Source organism: Coffea arabica, chromosome 3e (genome assembly GCF_036785885.1).
Source record: "Coffea arabica cultivar ET-39 chromosome 3e, Coffea Arabica ET-39 HiFi, whole genome shotgun sequence".
Lineage (NCBI taxonomy): Eukaryota > Viridiplantae > Streptophyta > Magnoliopsida > Gentianales > Rubiaceae > Coffea > Coffea arabica.
This window is the reverse complement of record NC_092315.1, coordinates 2,684,699-2,711,887: the sequence shown is the minus strand read 5'-3', so window position 1 is coordinate 2,711,887 and position 27,189 is coordinate 2,684,699. Positions and strand designations below refer to the sequence as shown.

The 27,189-nt window shown below is 35.9% G+C and overlaps 5 protein-coding genes across 11 annotated transcripts; 1 reads left to right on the top strand and 4 right to left on the bottom strand.

Annotated features, from left to right (window-relative positions):
* The first annotated feature begins 708 nt into the window (after positions 1 to 708).
* Positions 709 to 5,366, top strand: LOC113738213 (ATP-dependent (S)-NAD(P)H-hydrate dehydratase). 2 transcript variants are annotated; one of them, XR_003460054.2, is made up of 11 exons: positions 709 to 816; positions 1,062 to 1,313; positions 2,383 to 2,459; positions 2,579 to 2,688; positions 2,815 to 2,929; positions 3,299 to 3,361; positions 3,464 to 3,627; positions 4,236 to 4,297; positions 4,448 to 4,573; positions 4,731 to 4,797; positions 4,893 to 5,029. XR_003460054.2 is itself a non-coding variant. In XM_027265451.2 (11 exons), the coding sequence occupies exons 2-11, from the start codon at positions 1,076 to 1,078 to the stop codon at positions 5,190 to 5,192; spliced, it is 1,107 nt and encodes a 368-aa protein (XP_027121252.1). In that variant the 5' UTR covers positions 709 to 816; positions 1,062 to 1,075; the 3' UTR covers positions 5,193 to 5,366. The 2 variants fall into 2 exon arrangements, 1 of the variants encoding a protein (XP_027121252.1); XM_027265451.2 differs by lacking the exon at positions 4,448 to 4,573 and adding an exon at positions 5,162 to 5,366 and having other exon boundaries at positions 4,893 to 5,072.
* A 677-nt stretch (positions 5,367 to 6,043) lies between these two features.
* Positions 6,044 to 9,682, bottom strand: LOC113738212 (nuclear transcription factor Y subunit C-3). 6 transcript variants are annotated; one of them, XM_027265448.2, is made up of 5 exons: positions 9,524 to 9,662; positions 9,361 to 9,415; positions 7,639 to 7,711; positions 6,869 to 7,545; positions 6,044 to 6,298 (listed from the first exon to the last, which is right to left on the bottom strand). In XM_027265448.2, exons 3-4 carry the CDS (start codon positions 7,667 to 7,669, stop codon positions 6,893 to 6,895), a joined length of 684 nt encoding a protein of 227 aa, XP_027121249.1. In that variant the 5' UTR covers positions 7,670 to 7,711; positions 9,361 to 9,415; positions 9,524 to 9,662; the 3' UTR covers positions 6,044 to 6,298; positions 6,869 to 6,892. The 6 variants fall into 6 exon arrangements, with proteins under 6 accessions (XP_027121249.1, XP_027121250.1, XP_027121251.1 ...); XM_027265449.2 differs by having other exon boundaries at positions 9,382 to 9,415; XM_027265450.2 differs by lacking the exon at positions 9,361 to 9,415 and having other exon boundaries at positions 9,524 to 9,672.
* Positions 9,683 to 12,220: 2,538 nt separating this feature from the next.
* LOC113738211 (stem-specific protein TSJT1) lies at positions 12,221 to 15,076 on the bottom strand. Its single transcript, XM_027265445.2, has 5 exons — positions 14,741 to 15,076; positions 13,031 to 13,271; positions 12,814 to 12,934; positions 12,513 to 12,622; positions 12,221 to 12,312 (listed from the first exon to the last, which is right to left on the bottom strand). The coding sequence occupies exons 1-5, from the start codon at positions 14,941 to 14,943 to the stop codon at positions 12,277 to 12,279; spliced, it is 711 nt and encodes a 236-aa protein (XP_027121246.1). The 5' UTR covers positions 14,944 to 15,076; the 3' UTR covers positions 12,221 to 12,276.
* A 7,839-nt stretch (positions 15,077 to 22,915) lies between these two features.
* LOC113737200 (probable aquaporin NIP7-1) lies at positions 22,916 to 24,657 on the bottom strand. The gene is made up of 5 exons (XM_072084298.1): positions 24,402 to 24,657; positions 24,058 to 24,282; positions 23,780 to 23,977; positions 23,451 to 23,512; positions 22,916 to 23,336 (listed from the first exon to the last, which is right to left on the bottom strand). Exons 1-5 carry the CDS (start codon positions 24,579 to 24,581, stop codon positions 23,153 to 23,155), a joined length of 849 nt encoding a protein of 282 aa, XP_071940399.1. The 5' UTR covers positions 24,582 to 24,657; the 3' UTR covers positions 22,916 to 23,152.
* Positions 24,658 to 25,654: 997 nt separating this feature from the next.
* On the bottom strand, positions 25,655 to 27,156 carry LOC113737132 (chitinase CLP-like). The gene has a single exon (XM_027264391.2). It carries the CDS (start codon positions 26,988 to 26,990, stop codon positions 25,749 to 25,751), a length of 1,242 nt encoding a protein of 413 aa, XP_027120192.1. The 5' UTR covers positions 26,991 to 27,156; the 3' UTR covers positions 25,655 to 25,748.
* Positions 27,157 to 27,189: the final 33 nt, after the last annotated feature.

Below are 27,189 nucleotides of genomic sequence, written 5' to 3'. Positions count from 1 at the left end.
TTAAGCCATTATTCGCCACATAAAAATTTCAAATTCCAACAAACAAAAAACAACGTACAACCCCTATTAGACAAAGAAATCATTAGAAATGCTGATCACCGAGAATAGCTAAGCATTTCAATGTAAGACTTCGTTCAAGAAAACTGGAAATGTTACTAATGCATAAAACATGGAACTAAGGGGCAGAACTGCAGAAGAGACAAAAGTTTGAGCTTTCGTTTAGGTTACAAATTTATTGAGGAGAACCATGAATTACTTCTACTCAGAGAGTGTCTGAGAAGCTTCCTCGGATTGTTGCTGTTGCTGTTGCTGTTGGAGGAGAAGGGATTCTTGGTGCTGCTTTTGTGCTTTTTCGAGAAAAGGCTTGAAGCCCAGTTGCAGGGTCAAATACCCGAATGCTAAAGCTCCTAACACCACTACCCCTGACCTCATTGCATTCATCTTTGCCGTCCCTCTCATTCCTCTTCTTCTTGTTCTTCTACGTGTTATTTTCTTGCCCGACCACTCTTCAGTTTCTGGTGTATGCTCTCACCAGTATTGATTGGAAATTGTTCATTTCGCAAGTTTTTTTCTTTTCCTTATTTTCAAGAAATTTGTAAATTCCTAAAGTGCCTAAAGCAATGCGCTTGCACTCCAGCATACTGCTAAGCGGGGTTTTGGGGTATAATGGTATTTACACACATATTATTAAATAAAGTGGTTTCACAGGTGAAGATCATCGAATTTTCACTTTCGAGGAAGTAATTTTCACTCACCTCAACAAAACCTTCGAATTTCCGGCATTCCGCTGCTGTTTCTGACTACTAAACTCCACAGGTATAAGTTCCTATGAAAAAGAAAAATTCTTTTATATCTCTTCATCATCTTGTTCTGCTCTACTCTGAACACCTGAATTTCTACAATATCATTAAAATACTCGTCATATGATTATCTACTCTAAAGAAGTGATTTTTATTACAAGTTCACATCACAACAGGAGTCCCAATTGCAGCATAGTATTTGGTTTTTTAAATGGGTTTCGGGAATTAAATAATGGGTTGCAATTGATTTTTCTTGTGCAGGTTGACAAAGTTTTATGGTGCGTGGTTTTTCTCCAGCTGCTGCAGCTGCTGTTTTTAGGAGGCAAAATTTCTTGATAAGGTGTTTGGGAGGCTACAGAAAAGAGAAGAACTACAGCAACAATTTCCATCATCATTGTGTTATCAGAATGCATTCTGCCATGAGCGGTGGTCCCTCTTTGGAAGCTGACGCAGTTAGCATTTTGAGATCAATTACTCCTACTCTTGACCCAACCAGACATAAAGGCCAAGCTGGTGTGCAATCTTTCTGCTTTTGTCTCTGTAAAAAAATACGCTTTACATCTCTCACACACTCATTGACTGATATCTAAGCGAAATGCTATTGGCTTTTGTACATAGTTGTGGTGTTGTTAGTCTTTAATTTGGGGTTGCTGAAAACGATGGTGCTTGAGATGACCCAAGTTCTTAAATTTTGTAGATGGACCCTTTTTTTTTAAGAATTTTATTAGTTCCATATTCACAATCATTGCAGACAATCTATTATAGTTAGGATCAGAAGAGAAAGTAGTGTTGACATTTTTCTTCTTAATTTTGGATGTGTGTGTGTACGGCACTTTATTTAGAGAACAGTTGCAAAGCTAATGGATTATGAAAACCAAGTTGTGACATTTTTCAGCAAGTAGATTACATAGTGAGAAGCACGCATAGATGGTTAGGCTTCTGCAACAGTAGTTTTTCTAAAACCACCTGAGGTCACTTCATATCTAACCTTCAGACTGATCGATGACACTACTTGGTTTTCCATGGCAGTGGTCATACATTGGATACTTATTGTGGAGGATTAGTTTCATCAGGTTACATAAAGGATTTATTCTGGTTTCATCATTTGCTTTGGGCCCTGCTAAAACAAAAGATTGGTATTTTCCTGTTCAAATGAGATCCACCGTATAATGTTTTTGAGCTGATGGACTATGAGTAGCTATTTGATCATAGCTACTTGTTAGAAGTGGCGTTGAAGATATTGAAGTATGGTCTCTATCCCGGCCTTGGCCATTATGTCAATTTTATCTTTGTTAGTTGGCCTTTTGTTTGGACTGAACTACCAGGAGAACTGTTTTCCTTCTTCATTTTATGCTTTAAACTTCGGATTAAGTTTATCTTGGACATGAATAGCTAAATAGGTGGATGTGAGAGATTGGTGATGTAAAAATTTGTCCAGTAGTTGTCACCACAGGCAACTGAATGGATATCGTCTTAGAACTTTTCCAGCCACTCCATCTATTAATCAACTATGTTGAGTTTCCAATGGGAAAATGGCTGTCTAATTGATAGTGTTGTTCCAACTTGTGCATATCCCAATTAGGAAAAGTAGCTGTCGTTGGTGGATGTCGTGAATATACTGGAGCTCCATATTTTTCTGCTATATCAGCTCTAAAACTTGTGAGTCCTACCAATCTGTGCTTCTGTTTGTTGTCATGTTTTGTTTCAATTTCCTGTACCTATCTATTTTTCAAATTTAGCTGCTCAAGAGTTCCTAATTTACATCTTCTGTGCTTCAGGGTGCAGACGTATCACATGTATTCTGTACTAAAGATGCTGCTACTGTCATAAAAAGCTATAGTCCCGAGTTAATAGTGCATCCTATTCTGGAAGAATCTTACAGCATCAGGTGGCTTTCTTTCTTGTCTTCCTTTTGGTGCTATTCTAACTACATTCTTTCTTTTCTCTTAGTCACGTAGAGAGTTAACCTTCAATTTGTGGCTTATAACTAACTTTTGTGGAAGATCACTTCCAGGAATGAGGAAAAAGGATCAATATCAGCTAAGGTGATTGAGGAGGTAGATAAATGGATGGAAAGATTTGATTGTCTTGTTATTGGTCCAGGACTCGGGAGGGACCCCTTTCTCCTTGTACGTATCTTTCATTCTAGTCCTTCCAAGTTTTAAACCTGCCTGAAGAAATTGCCTCATTTCATGGTTTAACGTGGTCATGTGGAGGTTTTGATGTATCCCAGATGATATAGAATTGAAGTGATGAAATGTCAGATGTTGATATAAGATGAGCGTAATGATGGTTGTTTCACATTATAATGTGGAGAGACTATGGTTTTATAGTATATACTCCTAATTTGGTTATATTATAGTTTCCCTTGCATTTATTTTTGCATGGAACCAAAGAGCCATCAAATTCAGAATCAATCTTTGCAACATGTCTTCTTTTTTTTTTTTTTATAATGGTTGCTGTAACAATCTATTCTAACGATCAAGTTTCATGTCCAGGACTGTGTGAGTAACATCATGAAACATGCAAGGGAGTCCAATGTGCCAATGGTCATTGATGGTGTATGTAACTACAGAGATGGAATTTATTTTCCTCAAGGCATATATTCCTGAATTGCTTTTCATCTTTCAATTTTTGAGCCCTTTGTGCTGTTGCTTTTCCAGGATGGGCTTTTTCTTGTTGCAAATTCCCCTGATCTAGTTAGAGGTTATCCGTTAGCTGTTCTGACTCCAAATGTTAATGAATATAAGCGGCTTGTTCAGAAAATATTAAATTGTGAAGTAAATGATGAAGAAGGAAGCAAGCAGTTATTGGCTCTTGGAAAAGGGTATGTGCTTGATTGACATCTGCAAGCTATTGTTCACTTATTCGGTAACCTGCCTTGTATCAGTTGTCATATGAAGTTTGATAACTTGTGCAAATGATGATAAGGATGTTCTCCTTTCCTTCTGAGACACCTATAAAGGATGTTTTTGGTGCTAATTAGTGATACGCACAACAATCCTAAGTGAGGACATACATAAATCCTACCAGAAGCAGAATGACCCGTGGGAGGGAATGGGATGTGTCAAAGTATTGGAAGGAAAATCTTAGTCACACCAGATTGGATGGCCTACTTGTATTCATGGTAGTGGTACATGATCCATGCTGACATATATGCTTTTACTCCACCTAAAAGGATGATAGCTCATCCTTAACCCCTCCTCTCCTCCCAAGTATTTCACTGTTACTCTGATTTATTCAATGAAAAAGCAATTTTATGCTAATCTTTGATTTTGGAATGAAGCAAAATAGTGCAGGAGATTTCTTTTGAGCTGCATCTCATAGCATGTTTATAATTCTATCATTGACTCTTAGTGTTGCATGTTTCTGTATTGTGTGCTTAATTCTATAAAGTCAAATAGCAGTCCAATAATTGAGTCTCTTCCTGATTAGGATTGGTGGTGTGACAATCTTACGAAAAGGAAAATCTGATTTCATCACTGATGGTGAAAAAGGTAACTTTTTATTTCTTCATTTTTTTTTCCCCACAAGGTCAGAGCTTGTTACATACATAAGCTACTCTGTTTCCCCAGATTTAATTACCTACCAGTGAAACAGATCTGCAAACACACTACGACTCACTAATCCCGCCTTGGCTTTTCTAGTGCACAAAAGCACACTTAATGATCTTCAACAATGTATGAACATGGAATTATATCAACGAACACGAAAGGGGAGAAAAAAAAAAGGATTCATACATGGGCATGGATGAGTACACAGTCCAAATTCTGGTATTGTGCTTAAAGAGTTATTCTAAATTATAACTTCTTGGGTGCTCGAAATCCAGTGGGTGTCTTCCCCATTTTGAGCATGCTACAATGTTCTGCTTTTCTTTTTATGTGATTAATGTATGCATAGATTTGAAGTTTTCTTTTTTGGTTTATGCAGTTAGTGCAGTAAGCATATATGGTTCTCCTCGGCGTTGTGGTGGTCAGGGTGATATACTTTCAGGAAGGTAAGCTATTGTGACGAGTTCTCTACATGTATACCATTGGTCTGTTCTCGATTGTCCATCATTTCATAGAAGATTTCTTGTACCTTTCTTGGCAGTGTTGCTGTATTCCTTTCTTGGGCTCGTCAGTCTGCTAATAGAGGAGAGTTGGGTACGAATCCAACAATTTTAGGCTGCATCGCTGCATCTGCAATACTGAGAAAGGCAGCTTCTCTTGCATTTGATCAGAAGAAAAGGTCGACTCTTACCAGTGATATCATCGAGTGCTTGGGAAGAAGGTAGGTAGTTTCTCAAATAATTTTGTTAAAGAGTTATGCTTTAAGCATACGTACTAACAAAAACTCTTATTTTTTTCTCCTTTCTGCAGTTTGGAAGAAATCTGCCCCGTCATTTCGTGATATGAATAAACCCATGATAGAGTCCGAGTAGTTTGGCTTCTTGCCGGAATTGGTCAAAACCCGATAGGGGAAAACTGATATAAAACTAAAAGTTGAAGCATCTTTGTATCGATATTAATTTTTTTTTTAAAAAAAAACCTTTATATGAGAGTTTAAATCATATGATTAAGAGCACAGCTATTCTCCAAAAAAAAAAAAAAATTTTTTGAAAAAGCATAGCTATCCTGTTTTGCTATTCACGGAAGATAGCAGGATCCTTGCCCGGGGCATGGTCCAATGGTTTTGTTCCTGCAATTTCTTTGCTATGATATCTTTCTTTTATAATCATAATCAGAGAATAATGCAAATTTAGAAAGTTCCATCAATGTACTGGGACATGGAATGCAAAAACAATTGGCAAAAAAAGAAAAGGAATGTATATTTTCTTAACGAGCAAGGACATCACCATGGAAGAGGAGTAATGGAGCTTATAAAACTTTTCCTATCTATAATTTCTTTAGGGAATACGATAATGGGTGTAAAACGAATCAATTCCTCACTATAAAATGAAGAGAGAAATTGGCTCATAACTTAAAAAGAGGCCTCCTGAACAGTCTGCAGCATCGGTCTTTTCTACAAACACAGGAAAAAGGGCAATCTCAGGATTGTTTTCTCATGGTGAAGAACCAAATTAGTAAACGAACGAGTGATGAGCCACCGTGCATTACTCACTTGTCGGTGATCCACTTTAGCTGCAGCGAAGCAGCACCTTATTACTAGAGTCATTTTTCAAGGAAACGTTATTGCCTAGGAAGCAGTTGGAAGGGACATTGAAAGATACACCGACAAACTAGACAGATCAGTCGCAAATCTGGAAAACATGGACAGTAGGCAGCCCAAACAGGCTGGTACATGTTATTAGCCACAAACCATGACAATCTAACTTAACTAGTACATAGTTAAACACTACTTAAGCCTTAAAACTGAATTTGTGCAGAATTTAGTTACATAACTTAGGAATAACAAAGGTGCAACACATATTCTTCTGTCTTTTAAAGTCTCTCTATGCAGTCATCTATCAGTTTGGTATGTCTCCAGTACTTGATCTGAAAAATCTCTCACAACTCCTGCAAATTCATTTCATTTGTCAGTCATGGAAAAAAAAAAAAAAAAGTGAAGCGTACACTTGATGTAGAGCAAATCAACTAAAAATTAATTACCTCATAGAAAGTTGGGAAAGGGGAAGGGGGTGGAGTTGGGCTGAGAAGTAAAATAGTCAAATCGTAAGTGTGAAGATAATTTTTGGATTAAAAGTTCTCATTGTTACATTAAATATACCCCAAATATAGACCAGTCACTAAATTATACACCACAAAGTGAAACTGCATGAACACCTAAACAAAGTATGCACAATCCTATCTACCTGCAAGTGGCTTATGTAGCAAAGAACACATCTAAATCATCCATACGCATAAAGTGTAGTCAAAGGCAACCATGCGGAAGATGACAAGTTTAAAAGCCTTCTTAATCCTCAAACATAATCGTGAGATTTGATTGCTCAAACCACCAGAGAATTACAATGTTGACAGTGTCCAAAGAAAACATGAAGAGATCTAGCGGAACCAGAGAGCAAAGTGACATAATTGTCAAACTCTGGTACATGCATGAGGATTCACCGTGAAGATAGAAGTACTCACAGTTGGATAATTCTTCACTTCTGCCTAAGAATCGGCAGGTGGTTGCTGTTGGTGTGGCCACATCTGCTGAGGCATATAAGGACGAGGCTGATGGCCATAAAGAGCTTGATCAACGGGTTTACCCATATACATCCCTGGAGCTCCAACCGGTGGAGCAGACTGGGCTGACATGTAGTAGTAAGGGACACCCTCTGCAGGACCTCCAACAGGAAGGGGCCCTCTGGGGATTGATGCAAGCATCTCCTCTTTCAAGTCCTCTCTTGGTACTATGTCAACCAAAAAATCAAATATGTCAGTCCTAGTGATGGCTGCTGCAATGTCATTTTTTTGAAGGGTCCTCCTCTTATTCTCCTCTGTGTGGTTCCACGCACGCAGGGTTAACTCGAGGATAAACATCTCACAGGCCCGGGCAAATATAACTGGTGCTTCTGCTGAAATCATTCTAACATCTTCATCCGCTTTCATTATTTTCTTGATCCTGGCCAATGGCAGGCTATGATTCTTGAAATCAGTCACTTGCTCAATTTCTTGGTACTGGTTTGCCCAAAAGTTCTGGAGCTGTTGCTGCAATTGCTGCTGTTGTTGCTGGTGAATGTGCTGATAGGCAAGCTGGTGTTGCGCCATCTGAGTAGAAGAGGCAGGAAGGCCAGCTGTTTGAGGAGCTTGAACTGGACCAGCTGATGCAGAAGGAGAGAGGCCCATCATTTGGTTAGTTTGATATGGTGCAACACTATATGGCACATGAGCAGAGCTACCAACCACCTCCATACCTGGAAGTTGTCCGTTTCCTTGCTGATCCATGTTTTGTCAAGTCTTAGGTAAAAGCTTTAGGATATTCACTTCCTGAATGCAACATGGAGAAAGAGTGAATGGATATTTGGAGAGAAGAAAAAAAAAAGTGTAGATATTAGAATACTATTTAGCTAAAGTTGGACAGCCTTCATTTGTTTTTTCATCCCAGAGGAAGACACATATTGCATGGAGTGGAAGTAGGTAAATTACTTTGAATTCATAAATCCAATAAACTCCATTTCTATAACAGCTCAAGGGCTATTTATGATATGTGGTGTGATAAGCCACCTCAACAAAATAGTTATTTTGACAGAACTCCTCAAATACCATAACCAAAAGCCCAGGTCAATCAATCAGTAATCGTTCTTGCCTTGTCTAATGCTTTGGAGTCATGTCTAGTAACTTCAAGTTTGATACCTCCAATTATGCAGAAACCAAGTGCCTAGACATTTAATGCAATGGAAAGTTCTCCAAAAGCCAACAACATAAGAGTCATGTAATAACACATGATGCATCTGTAACATCCAAACATATAATTCATAAAGACTCCACCATAGTGCACACTCAAGTAGGACCAGGGGGTGTTCCATCAACAATCAACACAGCGAGCAGAATTTACTGGGGATGGTAGAAGTTAGAACAACAAATGATCAGAAAATTATCCAAACATCTTCCTTATCATAAATGCGGCTACATTACCGAAAAGCAAAATTAAAAAAAAAAATGTTTACAATAGGCATACAAGGAATTCTACATCACCGAGTGTCATGATGACAAAACTCTCTTCAATACTAAAAGAATGACGACTGAACAGTGTCAGAAAATACAAACCAAAGCAGAAAGAGTCTATATATCAGCGAACGCAAACAACAATAAACAGCAGAAACTAGTTTGATTAAATAAGATGAAAGACTCAGCATATCAAATTTCCGGCAAAAAATAAAGCCATACCATTCAAAAGTCAACTAGTAACGAAGAGACAGCCTTGATTTAACCTCAAGAATACCGAAAAATGGCCCCTTTCCTTTCATTTTCAACAATTAATCATTTTGTAAAGCACAAAAGAAACATTTAATAAGGTAACTATTATACCCATAAACCACACAGCATGAATCAGATTCGACAAGCACAAACTCACTTGCCTTTTCACAAAAACATACACATACCTATGCCTGATAACTCACAACCAGATTAAGCATCAAATTAATACAAACTTGGGTGAAAAAAAGGGCAAACATCAAGAGAAACAGCAGCAAAGCCAAAGAAAAACACAAACATCCATAACAGCATCACCATACACTTATGTTGCATTCTATACCGTATATGTAGGTTTAGAGACGAAACAACAGACTTAATAGGATGATTCAACAAAATACACCTATTTACATGCAGTGAAACACCAGGAAAATCCCAGAAACAAAAGTAGCTAAATCATCACACAAAAGTATAAAAAGCAACAATCTTTAGCGAACTTAAACTAATTTCTTTCACGGGTTCAGATTAAAGTTGATACCTTTCACTGAAATTCACTTACTTGAAACTTCAAAAAAGCAACAACCTTTAGCAAACTTAAAACTAATTTCTTTGACGGGTTCAGATCAAATTTGACACCTTTCACTGAAATTCACTTACTTCAAAAAAGCAACAATCTTTGGCAAACTTAAACTAATTTCTTGACGGGTTCAGATTAAATTTGATACCTTTCACTCAAATTCACTTACTTGAAACTTCAATTCTGCTCAGGATCAAATAGCCCTATAACAACAAAGCAAGAAAACCCACGAGTCCAAATCATATCAAACTTGTAAAGACACAAAATTTAAGCATAAAAATTAAGTCTTCATGCATATGCACGTATCTCACCTAGACTTCAAGGGACTTCAAGGGTTTAAGAAGAGGGATAAACGGAGACAGAGGATAGAGTGAATCCCAAGTCCAAACTGCATGTGATGTTGTCACTATATTTGCCTTTTTGTTTCTCTTCTAAATCCTTCAACGGGCTATTGTTTTGTGCACTGAGGTGGGTGTATACGTGGTCCCTTGAGAAAAAAAAAGGAGAAGAAAAAGGAAAAGAAAAGAAAAAGTGGAGGATACGTGGCTGTTGGTAATGGCTTACAAGAGAAAAACAAAGAAAACAGTAGTACGTACTAATGTCTGAGTAGTTTTTTTTTTGTTTTTTTTTTATTGTTTCCCCGTCAAGCTCAACTTTCTCCAATAAATTTATTTACCTGCTTTTAAAGTCTATAGGCCTCCACCAGTCATTTTTTATTTATTTTTCGCTCCCTCATTCCACTTAAACTTGATTAGTTGTATGTTAGGTTTGTCCATTTAAAAAAGATACACTTGGAAAGTTGTTTCTGTTTAAATTGTTTCATTTCTTTAAATTAAAAGGTAGATTACCTCAAAACTGGATCAATCTCTGAGGTTCATTGCTTTTTTTTTTTTCTTGGATTAATTTTAGAAACTTCCTCTAAGATTTAAAACCTAACATCACCTAACACTTTTGAAGTTTTAGAAATCTCAGTAACTTCCCTTGAATGACAACTCTCTCCGGTCTAGCCATTCAGTTCTTTTGAAAGTTGTTGTAATATATGATTCATTTGTTATATTTATCACTTGTTTAGTCCCCTTGGAATTTGGTATAATTTATCACTTATTCATTCGGAATCCTAGATAGATTTTTTTAATTACTTATATTGAAAAATATATATTTTGTAGAGTTGAAAGTCGAAAAAGTTGTAAATCATTAGCAAAACATGATGAATTCATGTATGGTATTTTAAAACATGATAATTTTATGAGTAAATTCTAGTATGCCTTTTTTTGGTACTCACAACATATATGCACTATTAATACTAGGTACATGACTATTGATATGTCTTATTTTTCAAATTTAAAAAAAAAAAAGAAAAGAAAAATTAAGCAAGAAATTCTATTAATTATTGTCTTTGCCCCTAGTGTGAAAGTTCTTTCCGGCTCTGCCATTGCTTTGTAGTAAAAGTTTTTGCTTTTGGATGTGAAACTCCAAGAAGGAATTTGTTCAAGTGATGAATATTAACACTTGAAATTCTCCAAAATTAAAATGAATTGAGTGGGCCGATGAGTGGTGAGTCACCATCAATCTTATATTTTTACCTAGTCATGCAACTAGTTTATGTCATGACTGCACTCATGATGATCCCTTGAGATTTCCAAATTTCAGGCGAGTCATTATCATCACTACTAGGTGACTCGGTCACATTGGCAACTATATATACTTTTGTCATTTTCAGTCCAATTTTATAACCCCCGCCCCTTCCCCCCCTACCCCAAGTTAGATTTGTCCTACCCTATATTCTAAATAAACATAGGCCTGTCTGACAAACAAATTTTTGATCAAGTTTATCTGCTATAAATAAGTTTTTTAATAACGTTAGCTACAGTAACTTTAAAAAACTCTTCATAGTTTTTAAACTATACGCTTCAAAATATTAAAAAATTTACATACTTCAAAAATTTTGCTTACAACTTTTATAGTAAGTTACAGTGAAATTTTAGACAAACATCTAAAAAACTCATTTGTCAAACAGGACCATAGTTTAAATGGATTAGGAATTAAAATTGAGAATTCACAACAATAAGGCGTCTAGAATACAGCATGTCCCAAGTGGATGGAACTAAAACAAAATTTGTGGGAGCAAATTTGGGCCGAACTTCTGCAGAACAAGGTCTAGCCTGTGCCCCAGCCCACTTTTATACATTGTGGAAAACTGGATATGCTCATAGGAGTTGTCGGATGTAGTTAACGACAAGTTGGCCCCACATTGTTATCATTTATTTCTTAAACAATATTCTAATCCTTTTACTTGGTCAACTTTAAACAAACTTCATTGTAATAAAATTTTAACTTTTTTTTAGTGTAAGCGGTAAAACTTGAACCCAACACCTCTCACTTGCACTTCCTCCCGTAATAAAACTGTAACTTAAAACGAACTTCATCGTAATACAAATCTTTTTTTTACCCTTCTATTTACAATTTCTTCTCTTACCACCTAACTCAATCCAATCCTTCCCATCATAACAAAACTTGCTAAGTCATACTAAGGTATCGTTCGATCTTTTGTGAGTAATGCAATGCATCATTAGTCAATCTGCAAGGTAATTAGAGGGTAGATCTCGCTGAGAGGAGAATTAGATTAAATAATAAAACAGAAGAAATTGTAAATAGTACGTGTGTTCAAGACCTCCATCTTTAAAAAAAAAAAAAAAAAAAGGTAAACTGAGCTTTTATTAGTAATTTATAGAGAAAAAAGGTGAACTGTACAAATTCCAAAGGAAGCAAAGCATTGGAACCAGCGAACCGCTACATGAAGAGAAGAGAAGGAACTACTTGGGCAAGCAAACAACCAACTCTAGAACCTTAACAGTACCTAAGTCGGCACCATCCTCATTCATTCATTCAAGGAAGTAATAACAACAGCTACTAAGGGAAAGACAGCTCCACTAATTTTTACATGGTCCCAGAGATCAACCCCCTCCCTCCCTCCCTCCCTCCCTCCCTCTCCAATCCCCCTTCCACTGTTTTCCTGTCTTTTAGCAGCAACTTGCACATTGCAGGTGGAGGAGATTATGAACTTCTATTTTGTGGCTGCAAATACTGCTGGCCCTTCCACCTGGAAAAATATCACCAAAAAGAGGTTACAAAAGAGAACAAATTTCAGTATCACCAAATGACCTCACTGAGTATATATATATACACTCCTGGATTCCAAAAAAAAGAAAAAAAATGGTTTGCACAATTTTTTTCTTTTTCCTTTGCGTAGGTCGACTGTATTACTTGGCTGGTAACATAGAGAGAATCTCATCTGTTTACCATGAACTTTGCTCCCCATATTTCTTCCTCTTTAGCTGGAATTGCAGTGATCTTATTCTTTGGATTCTCATAGCTTCTCAGTTCACCCAAAGCTGTGGAGAAGAAGCAACCTGAACAAACAAACAGACATCAACGTACATTACAAGATAGCAAAGAAATTTGAAACAAAAGATGTACTAACAAAAAAAAAAAAAAAAAATGGAACTTTAGTGTCCTTAACACAAAGCAGTTAATATATTCATTAATTTAAGAATCAATTCTTTGATGATGGCTAACTTAAGCGCCTAAGAATCAAATTTACCTTGAGGGAAAGATGCAAGGGACTTGCCACAAGCACCTTTAAGCAAGTCAGCATCATCTGCAAATGCTACCCATCCATCAGCAGTGATTCCCCAATATAGAGGAACCTTAGCCTTTTCATCCTGTCACAACATCACCAACCACACCCGCTGGATTAAATGCAATAAAACATTTCAATGAAGTCAAATTGTTAGGTAAGGAGATTGAAGATCACTCACAGTAGCCACAAACAAGGTGGAGGTGGCCTTGTCGAAGACAATAAATGCAAAATTCCCTTCTAGGTGGCCAACAACATGGTTTGGAGGGTAAGGTGCCCTGTCACGAAGCGCCTTGTATGCTTCAATCATCAAAACCACCTCATTTGCAGACTTTGAAAGCCCGTATTGTTGCTTCAGACTCCCTAGATTATCAAGTGCTCCCTCAAACAGGCAAAATATGTCATCCTTAACTGCGAATGACCTGCAAATTTTTATGGCCAAGTTAGCTTCACGCGTCACTTTCAAAAAAATTCATCAGATCATCGCACGGTAGGTAAGAGTTAAACTAGTGGGTAACTGTCAATTTTTGCTTAGAATTTCAGTAAGAGAACTTGTTACCAGAAACAACTAGTCACTAGTCATAACCAACAAAACCTTCTTTTTATATATATTTTCCAAACCACTTGTGGAAAAGTAGTTGCCTATCATCGTCACCATTAGAATAATACAAGCCACCATATATTTCCAAGAAAATAATTATTTTGCAATTAACCTAGACAAAGTGCTAGCGTTACACGGCTTCATCCAAACTTTGAAAGACTGCCATTTTGAGCCGTCATGATTGGCATAGAGACTAGATAAGGATTCTAGTAGGGTCTACCAAGGCTCCGGATTAAAGGAGGGCCCAACTTTTGGAGATAAAATCTAAACCAGAACATGGTCACCGAAGATTACGAGTACCTAAAGAATATCACGCTTTTTACTTGACACGATTACTAAGCAGACTTTTTTAGGCAAAAATTGAATTGGCTTAATGTTTTCTGACTAAACTATCAGATTTTTTTTTGGCATGTTGCCTTTTACTCCTCTAAAGATTGACACGTGTATGGCTGCAATCTAACGTATGTGGTACCAGAAGTTTTGGAATCAAGACACCATACAACCCGAGGTAACAAAGAAGGATCCACAAATTTTTTTTTTTTTTTTTTTAAAAAAAACAGACAAAGAGAGAGAAGGTAGTACAAAGTGTGATATATACAGATTCCAATACGTGGCAAGAGAGCGAGGAAAATTTGGACAACTGGACTCAAAAAATCTTGGAATCGGTGACTTCCATGACTCAAAAACTTATGTCGTCATCATCATCTAAATCACAACCGCTCAAGAAATATTTGTTGCCAAAGCTGAGCTGAGAGATGCTAACAAACCAGTACATGGATAAAATCACAAGAAAAAAGACATATAATTATCCACAACATAGAAAGAACCTCCATGGTGATTACTAACCAGCTTACAAGATTATAGAGTTTGTAGTTTATTACTACAATACTATAGAGTTTTTAGTTTATTCTAGTTTTATTATAATAAGCTTAGCTCCAGAAAGCTTATGTATATCCAGAAAATTATCAGATTCTTGAGTAACATAAATCTAAAGAAATACAGAAACCCACTTCAGGAATTTTATAATCAAATATATCCAAAAGATTCATCGCGATGTCAATATTCCATGCATTCCATACAGACCCATCAAATTCTGATCAACCAGTCCCCCACCTTTTGATTCTTAATCATCATCATCATCTCGTCAAACGGCCAAGATCACTACTACTTTACTCCTAAGTCAGCTCACCAAACATATTTTTTTTTCCCTTGAATTTCCCTGTCCATCTATTTACTAACTTAATTTTTTCTTGATTTTACGTTTCTCGAACTGATTGGTAATTTTATTACCTGGGGTGTAAAGGTGACTCGTTGTGATGAGTATAAGCTAACTGGGCATCATCGCCGATCTGCATCGACACCGCCGAGGAATTGGTTTGTAAAAACCGATTCACCAGCGCCGCCGCTGTGATCTTCGGCGACGGTGTCCGGCTACCTGCTGCCACCAGCTCATCCGGCGGCGACATTATTGAACTGCTAAACACTCCCAACATATTTGATATCTAACTCCGAAACCCAAACCCCCAAAATTTTCTATCTCCAAAATTTATCTAACGGACACAGAAACACTTTCTCTCTCTAGAAATGTGAAGGTCATGGAAATGGAAGATGGAGGGTGGCCGATGAGCGAGACTGACATATATAGAAAATGCCGGCTGGGGCAAAATTGTAATTTTACTCAATGACGGTGAAAGTTTCTATAGTTTTTGCTTTTGAGTTTGGGCAATTTCTAATCTAGTCCCTTGCATCTATCAAAAGTTTAATTTCAATCTATCAAAAGTTTACATTGAAGAAATTTAATTTATCGCCAAATGTAATCTACGATCCTATATTTTAGTCATCGTAGCCCATTTGCCCTAACTAGTTCCTAAATTTACAAAAAAGTTTAGTTTCAATTTATCATGTTTAACATGAAGCAATTTAATTTATCTAACATGCATCTCATGTTTACTAAATTTTGGACTACAATTTTATACATAATGATGCCTATAAATCACGTGAATGTAATTTTAAAGCAAGCACTAAATTTCAACTTATGATAAGTGGATTAATCAGCGAAAAAAATATGAAATACTGCACATATAAAATTTTCTATAAAATAAGAATATGATTAATAATATTTATTGCAAATTACCAAAGAAACTTGTCATATTACAATGGGTTGATTTAGGGTGATTTATCGTGCTGAAAAAGACGCAAGATTTTAATAGTTTCAAGTATCAAATTGTGAGAAAAAAGAAACAAAATAAATTCTTTTGCAAAGCAAAATATGCGGTGCCATTTAGCAAATATCGATTTCTTTCTTTTATCGGGAAATATCCAATGAGGAAGAGGGGAGCATGTGAAGTGGGGTCCAGGGGACGGTCGATGATTCCCGTGTGCAGGGATAGGATTAGTGGGGTCCACTTGGGTATGGGACACTTGTAATTTTGGCGGTTTTTGTGATGAAGAAGAAACTATCTGGTGCGGCTCGTTGAGTTCTTTGTCAGCTACATTTGGGAAATAGGATTGAAGGTGGTTGTGCCACGTCAAAAAATTTAATTATTTACGAGTTCCAATTTAGATTCTTTGTCCATCATTCGTTTAAGAAAGAAACTACTGTAAAAATAATAATATCAACATTTATTGCGGATTCTATTCTCTCTAACATCATTGGAATTTTGATGCGTGGAATTTTTTAAAATTTTTATTAAAAATTATAATATAATAATATAATATATATGAAATAAAAAAATTATTAAAAATAACGTAAAAATTTGTTTTTGACGAAAAATGACTTTCCAAACAAAATCTAATAATCAGGCTTGTATATGAGTTGGAGCAATAGACGTCAAACCCTAACTTGATGGAAGAAAGTCAGTTCTAGGAATAAAGAAAAAGGAATTTCACTTTTCAGACGCCATTCCATCTATCTTTTGAGGTACTAACACTCTATTGAATGTATAACACCTGTCTAAACTATCCACTTTAGCTGGCAGAAGGCCAGAGACATCTCATTTAATGCAGAAACCAATTGGAATGTCAATTTTTTTTTCAAAAGAATTTGTTTGGATTGCCGGTTTCATAAAAAATTACATCGTTTTTCGTGATCACATTTACATATTATCTTTTTTTCTCATATACATCAAATTGTTACAGTAATTTTTTCATAAAAAATCACGAAAAATGCAATCCAAACACAACATTGTACGTAATATATATTTTTTAATTAACTATTTATCTCGCCCACATCAAATTATTATAATATATTTTATACTAAAATGTGATACTAAAATTATTATTTGCAGGTACTAAATTAACTTTAATTAGGCTGTTGAGTGGAAAAGACAGTCTAAACCAACTCAAAAGTTGTGCTGCAGTTTGATGGATTTAATCTGGAATAAAGGGCAAGTCCAAGGTTCTAACTTCCAATTTCCAAATCTGTGGATGGAGAATAATTGGAGATGGACCCTGTTTAACTTTCAATGTGCTGATCTAATTCCGGGGCAGGTTAGATGATAATTCTCACGTTAAGCCCAACTTGGTTAGCGTACTATAAAGTGTGTTAATTAGTGTCAGTACCCCTGAATGTAGAGATTAAATAGCATACAATATTCTGTCTGCTGGCCCAGGGGGAAAGGAACAGATTAGATATTTAGATCAGTCGGACAAAACTACGAAAGTGAATTATTCTAGTGGCTGTCCTAGTCGGCCAGACTAATTAAGAATGCTAAATAATTAGTGTATTTCTTGTCAGAGAGATACCATCTAACATGGAGGGATGCAAGATTCCGTGGCAATTGGTCTGGTTACATCAACCATTTGGTCTATTCTTCTGTTCTAACGCAAAATTGCTATACATACCATGAGGTTGTAATTTTGTATACTGCTGTTATATCCAAAAAAAAAAAAAAAAAATCTTTCGTATACTGACCGACAGTGTATACATTATTGTCAATTTTAAATGAATGACAATTATACAGTATTCAAATTTGAAATTCAACATTTGTACAAGATTTATGGATTCAACGATGATATCGTATATATATTATCAGTATATATAAATTTTATTTGAAAAAAAATAAGTTTAAATAAATGGGGATTTGCATAGTAGAGAAGCTTTCGATTAATCTTCATTAACTTTTGTCTTCGAACATCTTTATGTTTAGAAAAATCTTCTCAGTCTAATTTAACCTAAATGCTTCTTGTAAAATATGGAAAATATTCTTTTGGAGAATTTTCAATGGCAGCACAACGAAGGCATTCAATTTGCTTTCTTCCCTCGAGTTCTACTTCTACATCGCTTTCTTCTTTTTGTTGGTTCCGTATTGTCTTGTCCAAGCGGCGGCAATGAGGAGGAAGACAATCCATATAATTTACTAAATTTATAATTATTATAATTGCCATAAAATATGCTACATGTACACTGCTGATTAAACATACAACTTGGTGATTGCAATGCCCACGGTATTCGCAGGCACTATGGCGGTGGCGGTGAAACCCTCTATTGTAGCTTTATTCTTTTTTTAAAAAAAATTTTACATCAAAATAATTAAGAATTAGTTTTTTATCACTAGCAGTGCATATATTATTAGAATAATATACATGATAACTAAACTTAATTTCATTTTAAATCTAAATTTTACATATATGACATACATTCATACCTGATTATAAATACATTGTGAATGTATAAAAAATTAACTCAAACAGTTAATTGTTATACCAATTTTTTTGTTTTTTTTTGTTTTCTTTATCTTCTTTAGAATAAAGAAAAGCAAAAAATTGTTATTCGCAAGGAAGCCAAGAATTTTATTTTTTTTTTGAGCCATACCATCTATTCCATGTAATATTTAGTTCGAAATTATAATAAGCTAATTTGACTTTGTCATATGTGTTCGCATTTTTCATTATTCAATAGGATTTGTTCGCTTGAAAAAGTTTTGCAGGTGAGATATACAAAGCGTTTGCGTAGAGAATTGTCCAGCCAATGATGGTGCTATACTTTCCTTCTTGGATTAAGTGCATATGCCCATGGATAATAGCACTTTTTTCCTATCAAATTGGAGCTCCACTTTTTTTTTTCTTTATTCAGGGCCCCCTCGTTAAAGAAGAGTGAAGCAACAAAATTAATGTTTACTAGTTGTTTATTCGGACAAAATTTTCATTCATCATTGAAATCCCATAAAGCTATTTGAAAACATAGGGAATAGCCGTGAAAGTGGGTCGAGTTTTACTCAAATTCAACCCCGATCCAATGTATTTGGATAGGGTTTGGATATAATTTTTGAAATCCAAACCCAGACCCTATAAAAGAGTCATAGTTTGGATAGGGTTTGATTTTTTATAATTCATATTCAAATTCAAATCCAAATCAGATCTTTTCCAAATCCATTTATATACACATATATATATATCAATAAATTTATAAAATAATTTAATATATTTATGACCATGGATCGAATACAATAAGATTTCATGGTTGTTAGATTAAATAATACACTCTTAACCTAAGAAAATATCATCTAATTCTACCTATCTATTACGCGCTTCTATTGTTTTCGTCATAGTTATTAAACCTGACCCCGTCTGACGGTTGAACTGGTCGACCCGGTAACTCCGGCATTAAACTAAGTCGGGTCTCTAATTTGACCGGACAAGCAATTGATCCGGTCAAACTCGGACAAATTCAATTGACCCGGTGGTTTAATTGGGAACCTACCTGGTTTTTCAATTGATCCGATTTACCTTTTTTTCAATTGTGGGTCTTTTTTTTTTGAAACAAAAATATATATATATATGCTTTTGATAAGATTTGTACATTGGATCTTCATTTAAATATATATAGACTTTAGCACTTACTTAGTTTTTATTTTATAACTAAACATTTTGTAATAAACTTGTTTATTTTTTTATTATATAATTAATCTTTTTAACTTTTAAACTGACAATATTTGATTAATTAGAAAATTATTTTATTTTATAAATAAAAATAAAATAATGTAAAATAACACTTTATTTTTGAAAACAAGTGATATAAATTTTGTTTTATACTCGACTATATTATTTATTTATTTAAAAGTGCGATAAAATGGAATTAAATCTTCTATTAATATCTATATATTTATTATATATCATTCTAAGTATAATAATTAGTATCTAAAAGCACTTTATTATATATTTTATGTATATTAAAATTGCTATTTTATATTTATAAATATTAAATTAATACTCGTCGGTTCAACCAGTGACCTACTTGTTGAACCAGTGACCAGTCCCTTTGCCAGATTCTTTATTGCGTTGGGTTCAACAACTATGGTTTTCATCTCCCTCTTTAATTAGTTTAATTAGAAATCTCACAATCTACTTTCTTTTGCCCTACCATCTCTCAATTTGTTTTTGGAAATATTTTTATTTTAGTTTTTTACTTTATGATCAGAAAAAAACTAACGAATATCATTGGATATTCGAACCATGAGGGTTTGAATTTGAATTTACTTTTCAAATCCATAAAGATCTAGACCTATGTCTAAATCTAACTAAATTTAATAGATTTAAATTTGAATAAAAGAGATCTAATATAAATCTTATACATTGACATGTCTAACAGTGAACATCAATTACCATTCTCTCGTTTCTTGAGAAGGAGAAGCAAACAAAACGAAAAGAAAAGAAAAAAAACAAACCATTATCCCGAATGAAATATGGAAATAAACATCAAGAAATAACATACTTTGCAAAATAATCTTAATCGATGGTTTTAACCCTAGATACCGTAAATATGCCATAAGTCAATCTGATGAAAGGAGAAAGAGAAGAAGATGTCAATAGGTGATCATAATGGGATTTCGATTTTCCAACCGCAGGACTTGGCCACGTAGATGATGAATAATTGTTGCGGTGGACCAAAGCTGAATGGGCTATTTGAGGGATCTGATTGTTGCCTTGATGGTCCGTCACGCTTGTGAAATATGCAAAGAATCTCAACGGATGAAAATTAACCACTCATAAATGAAATGTCACTGGATTTTATATTAAGATTGTGAAATTGATTGATCCAACAACAGATATAAAAGGAAGTGGGGCTCTGGCTTAGCACAACCAAGATTATTGTAGTTATTGCTATTGGACAAAATCCTATCTCAATTTCTTTTTCTTGCTTTAATTAAAACTGACCACTTATTTTTTTTCTTTTTTCTCCCTTGACCCTGGGAGCATTCAAAAATTGAAAGTGACCATTGCAGGGATAAAGTCATTAGATTTTCTTCAATCCCAATGGCTTTTTGCTGTTGGGAGGTGACCCTTTTGGGCACCTGTTGTTTATCCATAGGGGATGCTTTGACATCGACTGTAAAACAAAACATTAATCGGTTTTCTAAGTATTGTAAAGTGGTCCATATTTTCGAATTCTTCTATATTTTTGCCCTAAGACTAGATAAAATATCTGTCCGCTATTATCTGGTCCATAAAATTTATAATTTTTATGTGAACTATAATTAATTTATGAGGGGCAGTGATAATGTTAGAATTTTATAAAGTGCAAACCTCTCTTCTTAGTGCATTTATAGACAGAGCCCGGTTAAATCATACTTTTTCCACTTCTTAAATCTCACAATATTTCTGTTAATAAAATCTTTTGAAAAAAAAAGAAAGAAGGGTTAATTCCCACGAGGCTTTTTGTTAATCTTAAACTTTTTAGTTTGTCATAAGAGGACATATCTTGTTTCACCTCTTTATCCTTTTGCTCACAAGTCAGGACATCCATCTCATAAGGGTGGAGAAAAGTCCTTATTTGAAATTAGTTCCCAAACAGTGAAGGTTTATCTCATAAGGGATTGAACAACTTTTTTTCAACAACGCATCCGGTGAATGAGTTGTTTAAGAAATTTGTGCCTATACAAGTAACAAAAAATTCATTCGATTTTTTCTTTTGGTAGAAAAAAATTTGGCCAGTTTGACTCTGATCACTGCCATGGTCCAGGACATACCTCTAAAATCATAAGTCGCTTATAAAATTTTTTACAAATCGCCCACAAATACAGCACCATAAGTCGCTTATAGAGACTTTTATAAATCGCTCATCAATACTGTTCTCATATTGACAGTGAAATTCGAACAAAAAAGTGACTTGCTCTTGTCAACAATTGAGCTAACTTGTGTTGATAAATCGATGAATGTGCTTTTCTTCAAGACTTTTAAAGAAACCAATTGCATTTGCTGAATACGTTTGCCTTACGGAAAAAAGTTTGAGAAACATCAACATTTAGGAATTCTTTTTAAAAAGTGTCATTCTTTGAAAATTCACTCCGTAAGGATAAGAATTTCCATTGATCACGCCTTCTACAAACTCATCAATAGAAGATCCCAACTGAAAAGAATTAATCTTAAGGAGCAATTATATCCGAAGTGGTCCCGTGGGCAGACATCTCCATCATCTACGTATTTCTCCAGATCACCACGCTGTTATCATCTCCGCCATTTGCCACAGATAAAAAAAATCCAATACATACCGATGTGGACATGCATGTACTTGTATATGAATTAAGTCATGAGTGATGACTCATCTTGAGGTGCCAATTTCTTTTCCACACCCTACTGCTGAATTAAAATGTCTTCTCAGCTCTCAGGATGTGTGGAAGATGGTGACAGGTTTTTCTTCAAACGATTTTGGGCTTATTATATATATATATAGCAGTTGTCATTTTCAAATGGGCTAATTTTCTTAGTGAAAGTTATCCTGAAATAGACTAGTTTTTTTGCTTTTTTTTTTTTTGGCCTACTTATTTTTGCTGATGGGATGGCCTCTTTAGACAAATTCCCTGACCTTATCCCCTATCCCCAAAAAACCCTTGAGTAATTGTATCAGGTACCCCTGTGGGGTTTTCTATCCCACATCGGTAATGGGGGGTTGGGGTTTAGGTTTATAAGTCCCTCACAGGACTCCACAAGTTACCGGCTTTTGGAGTTACTGTGGGGAGTTAGGTTTATTTGCCAAAAATTCTTACTTTCGTAAGAAAATGTCAGAAAGAAAACTCATTCTCAGGGGGCTTGAGGGGTCTTTATCTCTTAGCAGCAGGGCACCCCTGTGGGGTTTTCTATCCCACATCGGGAATGGGGGGGGTTGGGGTTTAGGTTTATAAGTCCCTCACAGGACTCCACAAGTTACCGGCTTTTGGAGTTACTGTGGGGAGTTAGGTTTATTTGCCAAAAATTCTTACTTTCGTAAGAAAATGTCAGAAAAAAAAAAATTGTATCAGACAAATGATTTAGAAATAGGTAAGATCTCACTACATCCGAATTTATGCTACTTAAATTTTCACATCAAAAGCATCCATTTAATGGGCTTTTTTTTTTTTTGTTTGCTTAGTAATCTTAATAATCCAATATTAAATTTGGTGACCTATTAGATTTCGGAAATGAGAGAGAGTCTGAAGCATTGAGAAATATGAAAAATGAGCCAATCAGAGTTCAGAATTAACCATGATGCTGGATTTGAACAATAATGTATTGTACATTGGCCCACTGGATTACATGCTTACATCTCGATTCAGAAATCTCCCTCGTTACTTATAAATAATATAGGAGAATGCAGCAACCAGATGTTTTCAAGAAAGTCAATTTTGGGTACCATCAAGCTTTGTGGCTAACAGTATATAGTCATCATTTTTTGTTTCAGTGTATAATAATCATGCATTAGATGCAACTTTAAAGCAGAGGAGCATTTCAATTTTTTGAGGGACTTGGTTGGCAAGGCCAGCCTTGAAGACGGATGAGGCGATACAAGATGGCACCAAAAATGGCTCCTAGAGTTGGGGCAGCAAGATAGATCCACAGGAAAGTAAAGTCCCCTGAAACAATTGCTGGTCCCAGTGATCTTGCTGGATTCATTGATGCTCCTGAGATAGGCCTGCAAAATGCATATAAAAAATGTTTAAGAAGAAAATGAATGGTGATTAGATTTTATTGTGTGTTAAATATATGGAACAAAGTGTTTGCAAGATGCAGTTGAAACTGGTATTACCCTGTGATGAGCACTCCAAGCCCAATAGCTCCTCCAACCACAAATCCAGACAAGTTCTGTACCTGTACAATTCCCATATCACAAGCATTTGTAAGATTCATCTTATTGGTTTTGTTTAATTTTTAGGTCATTTTCAAGAAACATTGTCATATGGATTGCATGTTGCAACTAAAGATGTGATAATAGTAGTTTTGTGGTTGGAATTTAGGAGGTTGTGAATTTCTCTGGAGTTCAGCTAGGTACCTGTACTTGGCCTCTTTCCCCTCCCAGAAGGCAAAAAGGAGTCAAATAAAAATGAAGGGATGAAAAAGAGCAGCTCATTATCTTACAGATTCTGGTGCATTTGCCAAAGCTGCAGCTAAGAATACAACCATTGATGTTGCAATGAACTCAACAGAAAAGGCTGCAGCACTGCGTCCATGGAACGGTTTTGTCAACACCAAATCTGTTTGTAAGCCATAGACAAACTTTCCTGCATAGGTTGCCAGGACAGCACCTCCAAGCTGTGCTGATAAATAAAGTGGAACCTTGACAACAATTTGGAGAATGCATCAATTACTGTATGGAAAGACCATTTTGATGTTGGTAGTTGGAATGGAGTGTGTACCGTGGACCAGGGAAATGGACCAACAGTTGCAAAAGCAATTGTGATTGCAGGGTTAACATGAGCTCCAGAGATGGTACCAATAGCATAAACTAAAACCACCACCGTTAAAGCTGCTGTTGTTGCATATTCCATTAGTCCTATCTGACCTTTCATTAACTCCATGCTCGCAATGATTCCACATATACAGAAAACCAATATGAAAGTCCCTACTGCTTCAGCCAAAACCTGCATTTTGGAAAGGCTTGTCAACCTGATTAGGTAAAACTAAGTGACAGCTACACTAACAAAAACATTAGTATTGCTCTGGTACTAAAACAAGAAAGTAAGTTCAGGCGATCTGTTACCTTCCGGAGACCTGGGCACATTGCACGTGGGAAGCCACGAAAAGACTGATTTTCTTGCAGAGGTTCTCCACTGATTGGTTTTGCATCAGTCCCCATTTCTTGATCATTCTTTAATTGGTTGCTGACCAGCGCATCAATTGAAACATCAAGAGTCGGTGGATCCTCAGGCAAGGATTTCATGACAGATCAACCTTATGCAGATTCTCAGTGGGGTGAAACTCAGAATACAAGATTATGGCAAAGAATTTTATTTTATTTTATTTTTTTGTCCTTAATCATTATGTTCCTCTGGTATATATATGCAGTTTCTGCCTGACGATGTAATATTGGAGATTTTTTTGGTCTTCGCATTGTCTGAGATCTTAATTGGCGGACAGACACTCGAGAGGTCTAGTGTATATCCTTCAGCACAATCTTTGCGTTCCTTTGGCTTGAGAAAAGAAATAATTCATGCTTCTTAAATGGCCTGTAAATAAACGGGATATGAGCTATTTTCTACCTAACTGTTTCAACTTTTGGTTGAATCATATATGTGATCATTTCTTCGCTTCTGGTTTACATTAACCTGTACTTGGAAGTTGGAACTATGCAGATTGTGGACTAGTGTATGTTTTCAGCTGTCATACAAATATTGTTGTATAATACGGTAGCCTATTTGGTCAACAAATTCTGTAAGATCACTTGGTAAACGGAAACTCATCTGTGATAGCCGTAGATTGTGATTCAGGAACAGCAATAAGAATTGTCCAAACAATAGATATATTAGCTCATGAACAGGTAATAAAGGCTATATAAGACAGCATTTTCTCGTTGGAGTGTGCCTAGCTTCATGCAATATAAACTTTGATTACCATTCTAGGTACAATAAACAGAACCACCATGCTTGCAGGCCATAGAAAGCCTGATCAAGGGGCCTGATGACCATCATTTCCCATGCATAAATTTGGTTAATCTTTCAAAAATATGCGATTCATTGATGACAGTTATCATCTATTCGTCAAGCTAAACAGGCGCCAAATCTTTTAATGTCCAAGTTCGAAAAATAGTAGTCTTTTACGCCTAACCATGATAAGATGAAAATAACAGCAAGGCAACAGTGAGGCAAGGAATTGTTGAGAATCCAACCTTCCACTTGAAAATAACTTGTTAGTGATTCCAACAATGATGCCTGACCAGATGAATCCTGATTGCCAAATGATGCATTGGTAATGCAATTAATGATAATTCAATTGGGAATAAATGCTTCATCTTAGTTTCCCTAAATAAAAGCAATCTTATTTCGTTGGATCCTGACACCTGAGGCAATTTGATTTATTTTTCGGTTGATCTTCAGAAGATATTTTGAGATCATGGTACATTTGTAAAATTAAAGTTACCACATGTGGTCCTAATAAAGAACAGGGAAGAACTGAAGCCCAGCGTTGACTTTGCTAGATCAAACAGTAAAAAGTTATTCTCCATCTGGAATGATCCAATCAGAACTGCCTGTTCAGCTGTCTTCCCACCATTGACAAATGCCAGACAGGCTATCTCTTCACTGACTTGCTTCATAGAGTTTGCGCCAAATATTGTCCAATTCTTGCCATTTGCCAACTCCAAGTCAATCGGAGGCACATGCAAACCAACCCGACTAAAGCCAATTGCAGTAGAGTTGAAACATAATCTGAATGGCTTCACTGCATTTAGCTGAGGAAGGCCCTGAGTGGACTCTATAAAACTGTTGACAAATGCCTTGTAAACATCAGCTCTCAGTGTGGTGTAAGGGACAACTGTGCTGAGCTTCACCCCGCTGTGGCCTAATTTATCAGCTGCTAGCGACTTTCTTGGAACAGGAATCGCCTTTCCACCTATTGAAATAGCCTTAATGTCAATGTAATAATCTGGTGATTTTGGAATCTTTTGCAATGGAGTGTAAGTGAGAATGCTTGCTACATCAAAATTTGTTGGAGGCAGCAGATTATACGGGCCATCCCCAAAGAAGACCAGGCCAGGGGCTGCATCTGTGTCAGGCAAACAGATTGCGAACTTCTTGCTTAGTCCAAGAAATGAAGGAGTAAATTGAGACACTAGAGCCAAAGGTGCCGTGGAAATGCCAGCCAAGCCAATAGCTCCTTTAGGCAGGGACTTCAAGAGGGAGTCAGGTGCACAAGATACATAAGTATTACTGAATGTTATGCTACCAGTAGGAGTACTACCGTTTATTGAGGAGATAGCGAAATTTTTGTATGTCAACTGGGCCGAGGCACACAATTTGGTGACAGGATTTACAGGTGTGACCAGACAAGTACATGGTACCTGCGGGAGTTGTTGTTTAGATTCTAGGATACAAGAGGGTGGAGGGTAAGACTGGGCTTGCAAGCACTGAGGTGATCTGCAGATCACAAGAGGGTGTTGCAGTGGGCAGTTATACCACAGAAAAGGAGAACTGAGGTCAATGACGTAGTGCTCATTGATGTTAAGTCTAATGCTGTAAAGGGAAGTTTTGGTGTCTTTAGCGATGGATGCAACAAGCGTTTTGTGAGGTCGAGCTGCAGAGACTTCATATGCTATGAAGGCCAGCAGAAGCAGGAAGAACTTAGAAAGATGCATAATTATCAGCTAGGTGCTTTTCTACAATCTTTGGTGATTATTATGGAGATTGCTGGAGAATAATGAGCTGGAATGCTATAAAAAAAAAAGAAAAGAAATGATATGGTCGATTCAAATTGTCTGACCAAAGCTAACAAGCAATACCATTGACTTAAAACAGTTGATTGACAACTAAGAGATATTTTGACTTTGAAATTAT